This window comes from Lynx canadensis, chromosome B4 (genome assembly GCF_007474595.2).
Source record: "Lynx canadensis isolate LIC74 chromosome B4, mLynCan4.pri.v2, whole genome shotgun sequence".
Classification (NCBI taxonomy): Eukaryota; Metazoa; Chordata; class Mammalia; order Carnivora; family Felidae; genus Lynx; species Lynx canadensis.
The window spans coordinates 107,195,343-107,211,387 of NC_044309.1; the positions used below are offsets into that span (position 1 = coordinate 107,195,343).

General features: G+C 33.0%; 1 protein-coding gene across 1 annotated transcript in view; it reads left to right on the forward strand.

The window, feature by feature from the left end:
* Nucleotides 1–16,045, forward strand: part of LRRIQ1 (leucine rich repeats and IQ motif containing 1) — a 206,696-nt gene that overhangs the window by 110,838 nt on the left and 79,813 nt on the right. Inside the window, exons 22-23 of the mRNA XM_032594019.1 lie at nucleotides 584–610; nucleotides 6,031–6,132. Coding sequence (XP_032449910.1) covers nucleotides 584–610; nucleotides 6,031–6,132 — 129 coding nt within the window. The remainder of the gene's footprint in view (nucleotides 1–583; nucleotides 611–6,030; nucleotides 6,133–16,045) is intronic.

Consider the following 16,045-nt stretch of genomic DNA (forward strand, 5'->3'; position numbering starts at 1 on the left):
AGAATCTATCTCTGGAAATGTATCGATCTTTCTTGCTCATTCTTATAACTAAGTGGTTTTTGTTGATAAAAGCATTTTTAATAAATCAGCATAGTAAATAATATGTTTTAGCAAAAGGTTTAATAAGGAATATATGCTCATACAAAAAACCATTGTGTTAAAGGACAAAAATTAGACGTAATAATTATCAGGCAAAATCAAACATTTTTTATCTGTCACAAGGTGGCATGATAGAGTAACAAATGTAAAAGGACAACCAAACATACAAATTAACAACCTAATTTTAAATTCAACATTTTGCCAGTGGCCATTAAGCATGATCTGTTAGGTAAAGGTCTAAAATGGCAATTGTATAATTTTTATGGATATCATTACTCTAATTGCATGATTGTAAACCAAATTGCATTCTTACTACTGAGTTTGTACCCTTGTTAAGCTTTTGTTTTGCTTTTGTTTAATCAAAATATTATTAGATTAATTAAATACAAGTAATTTTTTTCTTTTAAATTTGAATTCCATAATGTACAACTTAATGATGACATTTAAATTCTCCTCATTCTTTTTCTCTACTGCCTCATCACAGCAGATACTCAGAATAGAAATACTCAAGGTAAGATTAAGGATGAAATAATGAACAAGAAAATCAGTGGGATCTTCTCCAATTATAATACTTTAGTCTTCTACTAGATTAATAATGTAGCACTTATGTCATTTTGTATCTGTGAATGAATCGTATAAGATTGTACCTCTGGTTTTCTTCTTACAGAAAAAGAACTTTCTAGTACATTTCCAGTTTACAATTCAATATGTAAAATCCTACTACCTTATTTAAATCTGCCTAAAATAATGGCCATAATTTTAAACTTTTACTAAGAAGTTAAAATGATGCTTTAGATACTTCAATTATATTAAACACTTAAAAATTAATAGTAATTTTCAAATATACAAGGATATATATATATATATATATATATATATATATATATATATTACATGGATAACATGCCAACTTGAAAATCATAAGCCACCAGAGGGCAACATTGTCCATAAAACTACGGGAGACTATCCATCTTTGTGGGGGTAGGGAGGGTGGTAGGTGAAACATCAGAGGATAGAAACTTTTAATGAAATGGAATCAATTATGTCCTCCAACCTAACAAAGCTGTAATCTTCAAGGAGTGGGGTATAAATGCACAGGTTATGGAAGCTTTAATTCAAATTTCTACCATGAAAAACCTTAGCACAAGTTGCTCAGTAGCATAATACTTCCCGTTTATATCTTATACGTGTATTTATTAGCCAAGGGATATGAATCCATAATATTTGTTTGAATATGAGAGTGAAAATAGGCCAAAAGGCTGGGGGTCAATTATTCAAAGAAAGTTGCAGATAGGGGAGGAATACCACTGAGTTTGTTGATTAATAAAGAAGCAAGGGGCCAAGGAAACATACAGTGTAGGCAACCATCAGGGGAGAGTCAGTATTAATGACTTCTACTGGGATAAAAGAGGTCATCTGCTTTAAACAGAAAAAGCCAGAAGAGGAGGAGGAGAGGGAAGAGGAATTGATTGGAAGTCAGAGGATGAAATCTAAAATTGTGAGGAGTTATATTTACTTAGTTTGAGTTTGGGTTCTGATTATTGTTATTCCTAGTAAGTTATTGCTGTTTTTCTCATGATGGACATAAGCATGAACCAGTAATGACTGTCTTATCTTTAGGGAGTTTTTATTTGTTTGTCTTTTTGTATTTACTGTTGCCTCATGCACAGAAGTAATTTTAGAATTTGGTGATCTGTGTTGGAATTTAACAAATACGCAGGGAAGGTTAGGGTGTATAACTACCGTGGAAAGCATGATGTGCAAGATGTGAGTTGCTGGTTTACTGAAAACATAAGAGTCAATAACCTAAAAGTAATGAGCTTGACTGGTAGCAAGATTGAGAGGAACAGGGTCAGGGAAGAGAGTAAGTGCTTTGTTTTGATGTGGAACACTTCTCAGAGAGGATAAGTTCTGAGTATAGGGATTTGGGTGGAGAGCCCTTAAAAAGTTTAAAGGCTAAGAATATAAGGACAAAAACACAATGTGGTCTTTCAATATTTATCATATTTATGCATATCACATTTCAAATTTCATTGAGTAAAGAAAGTAGGATGAAGCAAAAGAAGTTAATTTAGTTCTAAAGGTAGGGCTACACTAGGGATAAGAATCATCTTGCAGCAGTTTGTAACACCTAGCACAGTGTCAAGTACATAGTAAGCACTCAATAAATACTTGTTCATTTTATTTCAGCGATGAAAATAGCTTGAGACTGTGTTGGTAACATGTATTTGTAGTCAAGAATTAAGCCAGGTAGAAAATAAGTTAGACTACCTTTTTAATGTGACTTGAGCAGTCATGGGCTACCACAAAGAGATCAGGTTGCAAAATGATAAGGTAAAGAATGAATGTGAAGGATCAAAAGGGACTAGAATAGATAGAACTGTGACAAAATTAAGTTTATTGATAATTTGTTTTGTTTACTTCAGTGATTTCTAAAAATAATTTATAAGAATTTTGGTCATGTGGTGCCTGGATTAAGCGTCAGACTCTTGATTTTGTCTCAGGTCCTGATCTCACAGTTTGTGGGATCATGCCTGGCGTCAGGCTCTGTGCTGAGCATGCTTGGGATTCCCTCTCTTTTTCTCTGTCCCTCTCCTGCTCGTGCGCTCTCTCTCTCTCTCTCTCTCAAAATAAATAAAATAAAAACATTTTTTGATCAAACATTAACTTTGTTGCGCTAGCAAAACAATAATAAAATCCATTTGAATAGTAAGATCCTTGAGGTGAAGACACTCCTTGTTCCCCACCTAATATCATACCTGGCATATGGTAGATATTCAATTAACAACTATTAACTGAATCAGCAGTAAATGAGATAAAAGTCACTAAATACCTTTGACTGTGTGTATGTATATGACTGGGTATGTATATTATAGTCATTTAAATATATGTTTCTATTTGGGAAGGCAAATTTAAATTAGTAAGTAAATGATGAAATAGTCATCAGACTTAAAACATATTTTACAGCACAGCTGTACTTTGCACATACAAAAAATGGGTAATAACCAGGTTTTTATGTATGAAGTTAACAAGAATAAGATCAACCTGTGAGCTAAGATAGGACTGTAGAAACTGAAAAGAGATTATATAGGAGATGAAATAATTTTAAGGTTGTTCTAATGCCTAAATAAAGTTATGTTACTTAAATGAGATAATGAAGTGTTGAGTATGGAACCACATGCATAATAGAAATTCAACTTACTTATAGGTTTCTTTAAGTATTTTATAAAGATATATTTAAAATCTATTTCCCAGACATTGGGCAAGCCATACTGGGAGACAAAAGATTTTTAAAACAGCAACATAGATTTGCCATTGATGACCTCAGAGGGTAGATTTAAATGTACAAAATTGATTTTATGATGCAAGAAAAAGGTTTCACAAGCTGAACTCTTTACAATAAGTTTGTACCCTAGCTTATTTTTTGAGGGTATTTTTTGAGGGTAAGAGTAGTGTCTTATTTCACAGTGGTATTTCCAGGAGCTATCAAAATCAAGTGATTTTTCCCCCCATCTAGAATACTGTTTCTTGCTTCTTTATTATCCCTTTGAAATTTGAATTAATGTAAGTTTTAAATAAATTAAAGGTTGCAATCAGAATGTTTTAAAATGAAAGGATATTGAAAATATAGCACTGTTTATGCGCCCTTGTAATTTTTTTTGAGTAAATTGAGATAGACAACTTTTCTAGATATTTTTGTATGTATTCTTTAATCTTGATAATAATATGAGGAAAGTGCTATTTTTTTCTCTGTTTTACATATTAAGAAATCAAGTCATGGAGAGATTATTTGCCCAAAGGAGTACCAAAGAATTTATAAAAGATCTACAGCTATTATTCTGTGTGCTATATAAATAAAATGGGTAAAATGAAGCCAATTATGGACCATCAATTAATATCATCTTATTCTTTTTTTTTTTTTAATTTTTTTTTTTCAACGTTTATTTATTTTTGGGACAGAGAGAGACAGAGCATGAACGGGGGAGGGGCAGAGAGAGAGGGAGACACAGAATTGGAAACAGGCTCCAGGCTCCGAGCCATCAGCCCAGAGCCCGACGCGGGGCTCGAACTCACGGACCGCGAGATCGTGACCTGGCTGAAGTCGGACGCTTAACCGACTGCGCCACCCAGGCGCTCCAAATATCATCTTATTCTATGGAGGATTTAAGATCTTTTCTGAGAATAGAATTGCCAAGTTGGAAATATTATTCTTATTTATGTTGTGGTTATATGTTTACTAGCCAGCATTTGTTGAGCACTGACACTTTGCAGACATGAGTCTTGATGCTTTACATACATTATTTTATTAGTTCTCGCAGTAATATTTCAAAGTTAATATTATTTCTCTTGGGTAGAGAAGTGAAGGAGAGAGGGCAATTTGCCCAGAGTCACACAACTAGTAAAAATTAGGTGTCGGGTCTAATCCAGTTCTGTCGAATTGTAATGTCTTTGCTCAGGACGCGCATAGATGAAATGGAATAGCAAGAACAGGAGAACATGTAGAAAGATCAGTAGGTTATAAGGTAGCATACAGAACATAAGCCCATGGTAATCTGTCTTCCCTGACTGACTGATGCTCCTTTTGACATGTCAGCATGGTTTTTCATAAATGACTTAGAAATATATAATATATGTTTTATTAAATACATAGACACCATTTTTTTAAAAATATGTTATTCTTATTTCTAATTTATGTTGAATTCATATAGACACACCCAACTCTTACAATACCTTAGGTCACATATAATTATGAGACATGCCCAAATATTGACTAATATTTTCCCTAATCTTGAGAAATATAATCTCTGTGAACCATGGAAATCATGCTTATTAGTAAGGGTAATTATTGCTAAAAGACTAATGGAAATCTTCAGTTTCCACATGCTTGAAAAATAACTCTACAACTACTATTCTGTTTTTCTAATAATATTCTAAAAATATGCTATCTTAGCATTTAATTGAAGTATGTAGTTTGAGCTTTACACTATTTAAAATCATATTTTTCTATTTAGCATATTCAATGTTACTGCATTAGATATTAATTAAAGATTTTAAGTTATCCTTTTGCAAGATGATGTAAGATATTAAGAAATGTATACTGCCCTTAAATGTGGTTTTATGTTAACCTACTTGAAATGCATAAATTTCCATTCTTTATTCTACTCCATTACTTACACCACTATTTTCTTTTCTCACAGTTCTTCAATAAGCAAAAAGTACAACTGCACCAAATCTCCAATTTACATTCCATAGAATCATTCATTACCAGCAAATTATAGGGCCCTATATTTACAATCATCCCATTTATTTTGTAAAATTAATAGATTTAGAGTGCTCTTGGCTATAAAATGTATATAGAATTTCCATAAATTCTTTGTTATGTAAATATAATACATTAGGACAAAAGCAAAACCGTTATTTTATCCATAAAATTAATGAAATGATCTTTGTCTCTCCTATCAATTGTCTTGCTTACATCTCCTTTCTCCCAGCTCCTCATATGTAGAGGAGAGAATAGTAGGGTATATGGCCTTTCCTGTAATAGTAGCTTTCACCTATTATGAATTTATAGAAATTTTACTTTATTCCAGCCGAAATCAGGAATTTAAGAAAGGAGCTAAAATAAACAGTAAAACAACTCCCAAAACAAAAAGATGATGCCATTACTAGAAAGTGTTTATGTGATTTTTTCACATTATTAGCATTTCTGTGCTCTGTATTAATTATTGGCTATGTACTTAATCAGAAAACCAAGAATGTGTGAATGGTTAGTTACTATTTCATATTATGAAACTTTGACATAATTACCAATATCACAGTGATTTATAGAGTGGGTATTATTTTTTAATACTATCATAAAAAAATATAGCCACTTCAGAGATAGAATGAGCCAGAGCTGAACTTTTGTCTTATCTTGCCCTTTTTGTCTAGATCCCACTGTTTGCCTAGAATTATTCAAAAACAATGAAAATAAAGTTTCTGTCACAAAATCACCAAAGAAGGCACAGCCCAGAAGAGATGATCACTTTGAAGGTATGGTTTAATCATAGATACATAGGTAAAAAAGGTAAAGATGGAGTATGGGATTGTTGAATCACCGTATCATACACCTGGAACTAATATAGTACGTTAAGTAACTAGAATTGAAAGAAAAAGTTTAAAAAATAAATCAATAAAAGAATTTGTAGAAAAAAGATAAAGATGGAAAATTGTATCTCAAATAAAAATTTTAGGGATGCCTGGGTGGTTCAGTTGATTTAACATCCGATTCTTGATTTTGGCTCAGGTCATGATTTCATGGTTTGTAGGATCAAGCCCCACTGCACTGACAGCAAGGAGCCTGCGTGGGATTCTCTTTTTCTCCCTCTCTCTCTGCCCTGATAGTGCGGAACCTGATGCAGGGCTCAAACTCACGAACAGTGATATTATGACCTGACCCGAAACCAAGAGTCAGATGCTTAACCAACTGAGCCTCCCAGGCACCCCAATAAAATAAAAGTTTAATTCTCAGTAGTCCTAAAGTACATATATGAAATATTATATATAAGGTATAATTAAATAAAAGTCAAAATATGTCTCTTGGAGCTAAAATACTAATTTAGTGCATCGATTCGTTAGCATAGTAGTTTAGTATTTGTATCAGTGCTTACATAAATTTAAATTTCTTATATTTTTATGTGAAATCTTATAAAGCTATTTCATCAGTGTTACTAATTTTATTCAAATTTTACACTGACTGATATTAGCCAATATCAGTGGAAGTGAACCCATGTGGAAATGATATTCTAATATATTTACTTTACTGCCAATATACACAAATTGCATTAAATGTTATAAACTATGGAATTTTAAATATTTTACTATATTTGAAGCTTGCCCAACTGACTTTTGGGGTAAAGGATTTATACATCTAAATGGCAGATTATATTTCTGATTTCAGCATTTAGAAGAATTATGGACTTACATTATTGAACAGAAATATTTAAATATGTCAGAGAAGCCAACATGACTTACAATAAGTTTGCCATTGCTTTCTCTTTAATATTACAATATTCATAATTTTATCTATACTTTTGGATTATAATTTCTAATAGGAAAAATACATTTGAATGGAAGTGAACCACTTAGAATTTTTAATACTCTGTCTTCTATACATTTTAAATAAGTCTTAAAATTTATGCATTATTGGAGCACCTGGGTGGCTCAGTCGGTTGCGTCCATTTTTAGCTCAGGTCATGATCTTGTGGTTTGTGAGTTCAAGCCTCACATCAGGCTCTGTGCTGACAGCTCGGAACCTAGAGCCAGCTTCAAATTCTGTGTCTCCCTCTTTCTCTGCTCCTCCCCCACTTGTGCTGTCTGACTCCCTCTCTCAAAAGTAATTATTAAAAAAAATTATGTATTATTATAGCATATTGAAAATAGATATTTTGATTTACAGAAGAAAAATTTGATAAACCCCAAATGTATACTTTTCTTTAGATGCCTATTAAGTATGTAGCAGTGGAAGACATGGGGTCTAGAATTTTCTTTAGTAGTAAATATATACATAAGAAGATAGATAAAATAAGCATAGCAAATTATTGAATTTTTTTGGATCAGTAGATGATGGTATATGTAGGCTTGCTCTACCATTCAATTGTTTTTTAATATTAGAAATTTTCCTTAGAAAAACATTTTTAAAAATTCATGACCATTGAAGGTGTCAAAAACCAATATTTCAAAAAATACTTACCCATTAGTATTTTAACAAAATTAAAATATGTTTTCAATATAAAATAGGGCTTGGGTTTTAATTAGTTAATTTCCTTATTACAGTCTTAATTTCACCATTTCACTGTGAAAGAAAGAGATGAAATTCTGCTAAAATCAATAACAATACCACAGCTATTACCTGTTAAATAGAAGCATTGTTACTTTAGAAAGGCAATGCCTAGTGAGAAAGATATTGGACATTTTTGCCCTTTAAATTAGCATACATCTCACAATCAAAAGAGAGAAATCTATCCCAGCCTGTTCTATAGGTCGCATTATCTTGTTCTGTGAAGTGTGAAGGTATGTTACCAGCTAGAATAGTGTGTGTAAATATACCATATATATATATAATATATGGTATATTTATAGATTTGTGTATTAATATAAAATATGCTAGGAATAGTTCAAATACTGACAGAAATAAAGTGGACTATAGAACATAGAACATTTCTACCTATGCTTCATGATATGAAGTTATATGTTTTTGTTTACTTTCATCCATATGAAATGCATTTAATTACTTTTTTTTCTTTTTGCAACCTCAAATATATTTGTCATTTCATTAATTTCACTGAATGGTCATTATGTATTATGTGGGTACCAGATAATCTAGTGACTGACAGTTACTTTCAGCGTTGGTGTTCTTTTTTTGTTTTTTTGTTTTTGAAGGAATAGGCTTGGCAAAGACAGCTGTACATGGAAGAACCTTTTTTACCTAGTATGTTTATTTCTACCTTCTTTTAAGAGGAAAAGAATGAAGCAAAGGTAATTTGATCATTGCTGGCCAGGTTGAATCCCAAGGTGACTTTACCTGTCTCTCTGGCATCGCATGCTTCCTGGACTCACATTATTTCCTAACTTGCCATAAGGGCCAGTCGGTTTCCCCCTGAGTAGCCTGACTCACCCCAGCTTCCCAGTAGAGGGCACATTTTAAAATCAGGCCTTTTGAGATACAATTTCTATAATATAAAATGCACCAGATTTAAGAGTACAATTCAATGAATTTCAATACATTCACAATAACACAACTATCATCACAATCTCATTTTAGAGCATTGGAAGGACTTTTCCCTTAAAAATTTCAAATGAAATTAATAGTTGGGCATCTTACCCCCCCAAAAGTGAGGGAGATCAGAATTAAATCTCAGTGTAGGTTTAGATTGAATGTTCTATCTGAAACATTCTCTCAGCACAATGGCATCGCAGCACTGTCTTATAATTTCCTTGGTTTTGTTGAGATTAGATGATAGTATTATTTGATGATTTCTCCCTATAATTCCCATTTATAATAACACTGTGTGATTTTTTTAATTTTAAGTTTAAAAAATATTTTCTTCTCCACTTTGCAATATTATCTGTGGGGTATTTCCATGATTTCTCTTATAAATTATACTAAAATTATTTAGCTATTATTGCTGCTTTTTTCTGAATGTCACTAATCGGACAGAGAGGGTGGTACATATCCTCTATTAGGCAAAAGAATACACTTAAATTTGAGGAATATTTGATGAAATATCAAATAATATTAAGTGATATAAGGTAAAGAACTATTCCCTTTTAATAGACCATGTTTTACAAAGTATCTTTCTATTTTGCAATAACATGAAATATTGACAATTTTTGTCTAGCTGCCAGATTTACAGCTGTAACCTTTTGAAGGCTGAGGGACTTTTGACCACACCTGGTCCCAGGGTAACCTCATACATGTGCAGTATGTTAGGTATCAATCAGTTATTCCTGTGAGACAAAGCTAAGAGTCTGAGGACTTTACAGATTCAACATTGGTTTACTTGATTGACTTGTTTATTTATTTATAATTTATTTAATGTTGGATTACTGTTTTCCTTTACCCTAGGTCACCCATAATCCCTACTTAGGCTTCAATATCTGATCTTGCCTTAGACTTTGAAACACTTTCTTGATTATTACCTCAGAGATCTCCTACCAAGTTTCCTTTTTTATGGTAAAATGCTCAGTGTAGCATCCTGACATCACTCTTCCATAGCTATCACTGGTATAAAAAGAAGCCTAGCTTAATAAATGTAAGTCTAGATTCCAGAGTTAGTCTAACACTAACTGCCTGAATGGAACTGAATCTTGATTCCACCATTTATTGACTGTGTGGCCTTGAGGACATTATTTAACTTCCCTGTTTAGAATTATTTTTCACATGTAAAATTGGATACTAATAGTACCTAGTTGTTGGGGATTACATGAGATCCTCCTTGTAAAATGCTTGAAATACACAGTATAAATATATAGTTAAGTCCTCAAAACTTGTAACCATTTGCAATAGTCATTTTAAAAGTACAGCTTTATTCTTTTTTTCTCTTGCTTGCAATTGGTAGTATTTATTGTATTTCTTGCTAGGTAGGTACTGTGCCAAGAGTTTTACTTAAATTCTCTGATTCAATCTTCAAAAACTCTGAAGAATGTATTATAACTGGCAACATTTTACAGATGAGGGAACTGGTTTTGAGAGTTTGATAGGTGATTTGCCCAAGATCCTACAGAGAGTAAGTGACTGAACAGAAATGGAGATAATTTCTTTATGAAAACAATGCTAGCAAAAATCAAACAAAATGCAGACACTGAAGAGCAAAGGTTCTTGGATAATGCTGAAATGTATATACAACCTTAGAATCAAAGTATTTAAGAAAAAAAATAAAGACTAATGATTAAGTTAGGCAAAACTCTGGGAAAGTAATAGCCAATTTTGTTCTTTCTCATAGCTTGCATTAATATAAATTAAGAAACAGTTTAGTACCAACATGGTGATAAATGTCTAATTTGTGCCATGTAATTAACTCCTACCTCATCTAATATTATTAATATTATCATGATTATCTAACATTATTAGGGACCGTATCTGTTAGACTCTAAAAGTGACCATATTTTTAATCACCTATTTTAATTTTCAGATAGATGAGAACATCACACAGCCCAAAAGTAAACACTCTACTTTTGCTTCATTTTTTCTTATTATTATTTATTCACAAATTAAGTGACATTCTTGCCCTAATCTGCTCAAATTTTAAAATTTGCTACTTCTAAACCAATGCCAAATTCAGACTTTTGGCTTTAGCCAAGGAAGGAAGCTAGACAAGCCAGGAAAACAATTGGATCTGGCCCAACAACCTTCTCAGAGAGGCAAGTTTTGTCTTCGTTCCTCCATTCCCTGGGACATTTTACTTGATTTTAATGTCAGGTTTTCTTAATTCCCAGTCTGGTGCTGTCATCACTAGCATGCTTTCTATTTCTCCTCTTATAAAACTGAAGATTTACACACACCATATGTCCTTTTACATCATAGATGTTCAAATATTTTTGTACTAAATTTTTGAGCATTGAAGACATTAAAAGACCTTCAACTTCTATAATTTTTACTTCAGAGCATTTCTAGCCAAACCATCTTCCTTTGTGGTATTTTTTATTGTATGATTACAAGCATTTTCTCTTCTAGCTTTCTTCCTTTTAATACCAGCTTAAGGCAGAGTCACATTATGTAGATTGTTTTAAAGTACGTCTTGTATTTCTGTAGTTGTATAGAGTACTTGCTATTAATGCCAATGTGATTAGGTATTAAGAGCTGGGAGAATAATTGCAAGCAACCAAAGAATACCTGATGTCATGCTGTAAAGAAGAGATGTTTGCAATCTTATTTCTACTGAGCAAGACTCAATATTAGTCAAAATAAACAAGGATCTGAATATTCATAAAATGTGCTCTGTCCATCAGTATCTCAGTTTGCAACAATGACTCTACTTCAAATTACTATTTTCTTACTAAATGTTAAGCTACATGTATCTCCTTGGTATTCACAGCCTTTAGGATAACACCTAATGCATAATGGATGCTTCATAAACTTTTTTAGTGAAGAAAAACACAAAGGACCATACCCTTAAATAACTTCAAATGTAGATGGAGCTACATGATGCTTGTATAACATCTTTGAATATGCTGTTTCCTTTGATGAACTGGACTCACTGTCCTATGCGTTGAAGGAAATCTCTTCACTTGGCTAATTCTTGTCACCTCAGGCATTAATCCCTTAAGAAAATTTTTCAATTCTAGCTTACAACATTCCCACAATAACCAGAATAAACTTTTATCTACCATATGATATAATTAATATAATATAATATAATATATATAATTATGATATGATATTATATGATAATAGTCTCTTTACTCTTGCTTGTTGCTCACTACTTGTACAGGCATTGTTCTATGTGCTTTACCTATAACATAATGAAATCCTTACCACAGCATTTTGAAACAGGAAACAAAACTTCATTCATATTAGAAAAGTGAAAATTTGCCTGTACCTACAAAGAATTAAAAATCAACTAGCAAAATCTTGTCTAACTTTTGTATGAATGTTTTTATTTTTCAACCTGACTAATAGAAAAGGATCTGGGGAAAGAGTCAATAGAAATTGGAAAGTAAGTGGGAAGCTCAACTTTAAAGAATATTGAAGGTCAGGTGCTGTATTTTAACCTCCTTTGTAGAATTTAATATGATGCATTTTATATAACTTCAAGTATTTAAAATCTTCCCATGATCTCTCATTGCTCTTAGAACAAAAGCTATCGTTCATATCATGGCCCACCTGACTGTAAATGTCAGAACCCTTTTCAGTTCCTCAAATATGATAAGAAATTTTTTACTTTGAGGCTTTTATACGTCATTGTTTTGCCTGGAAACTCTGCCCTCCACACTTCACACAATGACCCTCTCATTGTTTAGTTTGTGTCTCCGGTCCCATGAGAGGGCTTTCTCTTACAACACTACCTTAGTAAATTTTTCCTCTCTACCTACTAACTCTCTCACCCAACACCCGCTCCATTCATTACATTTATCTGCTATTGTCCTATTTAAATTGTTAAAATTTAACTTAAATGTTGTGTTTCCACTAATAGAATGTAAGCTCTACCAAGGGAGAACCATGTCGCGAAGATCTTATTTAGCTATATCCTCAGCACTTAGAATAGAGCCAGATATATAGTTGGCACTCAATAATATTTGAATAAGAAAGAAAAATATGTGTAAGCGACATAATTAAAACTCCCTAAATATATTTTAGACAGTATCATGGTATTTTTTAATATAAGGTTCAGAATCAATTTAACTTTCTACAGAAAAAAAATGTGATTAGGAATTCAGTCCAGTAGAGCATGAAGCAAACTGTAAATTTTAAAAAAAATTATCTGTGGAGGGCACCTGGGTGGCTTAGTCGGTTAAGCGTCTGACTTCAGCTCAGGGCATGATCTCGATCTAGTGGTTCGTGAGTTTGAGGGTTGCCTTGGGCCTTGTGCTGATGCCCAGAGCCTGGAACCTGCTTTGGATTCTGTGTCGCCTTCTCTCTCTGCCCCTCCCCCTCTCATGCTTTGTCTCTCTCTGTCTCAAAAATGAATAAACATTTAAAAAAATAAAAAAAATATCTGTGGATAAGGGGGATTCAGGAAATGGTAATCCCAAGTTTGAAAAAAGCTGATTAAACTCTTCCTTAACCACATTAGTTATAAAGAGTTTGTATTTTCTACTTTCCCCCAAATTCAGCCAAAATAGAATATTTATTATATATTTTATAGTGTGTATATATACCTTATGTACAGATGATTTACATATACATATATACTTTATATGTATTTTTTTGTGTGTATATGTATATATGGTGTGTATATGATTTAAAAATGGGAAAGGATTTCAGACCTCTTAAGGTTTTTTAAATAAACCATGTTATGTAGACTATGAGATGTTAGTTTATTTTCCATTAAAAAATACAAGAGGACTTCTACTTCTGGTAAGAGAAGACTATGTAATTCAAACCAACCCTCCTGCAGAGAACAACTTTAAAAGCTGGAAAAGTTATTTTTAAGAATGTAATTGAAGTCATTAGAGAACTAACAAGTAAGCAAAGAATTATGAGTCAAGAAGAAAATACAAAGATGTGAGAAGCTAAGCGAAGCATTTGATAATGTCACTAGTCTAGGTGCATTGCAAATAGACTTTCTAGTAGCCTTTTGCCAGAAACAAACATAAAACATCTCCAGAAATAGATAACATCCCAAACTTCAAATTATCTCTACATTTTTTCCTATGCAGTGTTTGGTGCGCGCGCGCACACACACACACACACACACACACACACACACACACACACACAAAGGCATAGAAAGAGATGAGACAACATTGAACACCAGGAGAAACAATGGATACACATAGAGCCAACAAGATTTCAGATAATGGAGATTTTTAAAGAAATATACATAATAACTTTAGGGATATAGAAGAAATTGAGGATTTCAACAGATACTGAACTTATAAAAATATCCAAAAGAAAAGTATAACTTAAAAAACTGAAATTAAGAACTCAATGGATAGATTTAACTACAGGTTAATCAAAACTGAGGAGAGATGGGAAAATAGGTCTGAAAGAAATATCTAGGGGCACCTGGGTGGCTCAGTCATTTGAGTGTCTGACTTCAGCTCAGGTCATGATCTCACGGCTTGTGGGTTCAATCTCCGCATCAGGCTCTGTGCTGACTGACAGCTCAGAGCCTGAAGCCTGCTTCAGATTCTGTGTCTCCCTCTTTCTCTCAGCCCCTACCCATCTTGTGCTCTCTTGCTGTCTCTCTCTGTCTCAAAAATAATAAACATTTTTTTTAAAAATCTAAATTGAAGCATGAAATGAAAGAGAATCAAAAATACAGGAAAGAGATCAGACATGCAAGATTCAGCAAAAATGTCTCACACACATGTAATTACAGTCCAAGAAGTGGTGAGAGAGAGTGTCATAAAAGTAATGTTTGAAAAGTTAATGGTTGAGAATTTACTAAAAGTGAGGAAAACTTCAAGTTGTAGATTTAAGAAACTCCATGAACCATAAACCATAAAACATATACATTCAAAGAAAACTACACTGCAGCATATCATAGTAAAATTGCTAAAAAAGAGAGAGAAAGAAAAAAAAAGAAAAAAAGAGATAACTTTTCTTTAAAGAGACAGAGAAAAAAAAAGTTTGTTATCTTCAAAGGACCAGTAATAATAAATAATGAAGCTGGCTTCTGAATAGAAATGATGAAATCCAGAAGACAATTGTTATATATTATGCCACCCCCAAATTCACAGGTTGAAAGACCCAACCCTCTCATTATATTTGGAGATAAAGCTTTTAAGGAGATAATTAAGGTTAAATGAGGTCGGGTGAGTGGGTCTCTAATCTAAGAGGACTGGTATACTTATCCAAAAAGAAAGAGACATCAGGAGTATATGCTCACAGAGAAAAGACCATGTGAGGACATAGTGAGAAGATGGCCATCTATAAGCCAAGGAAAGAGGCGTCTGAGGAACTAAACTTTTAGCACTTCCATCTTAGACCTCTAGCCCCCAGAACTATAAGAAAATAAATTTCTGTTCTTAAAACATCCAGTCTGTGGTATTTTGTTATGGCAGCCCAAGCTGACTAATGCACAATGTAATGATATCTTCAAAGTACTAGAAGAAAATAAGTTCCAGTGTGAAAGTCTATACCCAGCAAAACTTTCATCTTCAAAAATGAAAAACAAGGCACTCATGCCATCCAGCTCCCCATCTGCTGCTTCTCTGTACAGTCACGAGGAATAAGGAGGAGAACACCTGGATTCCTGAGCTAACCTTCACGAAGAAAATGGGGAAAGATAGTGGGTTCTGAGATAAGAAGTCCATGGCAACCTTTTTTTTTTCTCCTTATCTTTGTTGTCCCTTGCTCCTTGAAAACAAAATCTCTCTGCCCATCTGTATTAGATGCCCACCTATTGCTATATAGGAAAATTTCTGTCCTTTGAGATAGCCAATAATCCTGTCAAGGTTTCAGAGAATTATTACAATACCTTAGAAAGTTCATCATAGAGAGCATTAGTCTTCTATCTGAAGAAGGCTACATAAGATAACAAAGTAACAACTGTTTTGCACTGAGAAGTCAGGTTTGAATCTCATGTAGATACTCACTAGCTGTGGACTCATGCCTTTTGTTTTCTCATCTGTAACTGAGAACACCAGTCTTTACTTCTCATGATATTTTAAAAATTAAATGTCAATCTAAGACTTCCTAGCTAAAGATAATTGATCTGGAAACCCTCACTAAAACTTCAGGGTAGATATTTTTTAAGACACATACTAACAAATATAGGAAAGGGGAAACAGTAATATA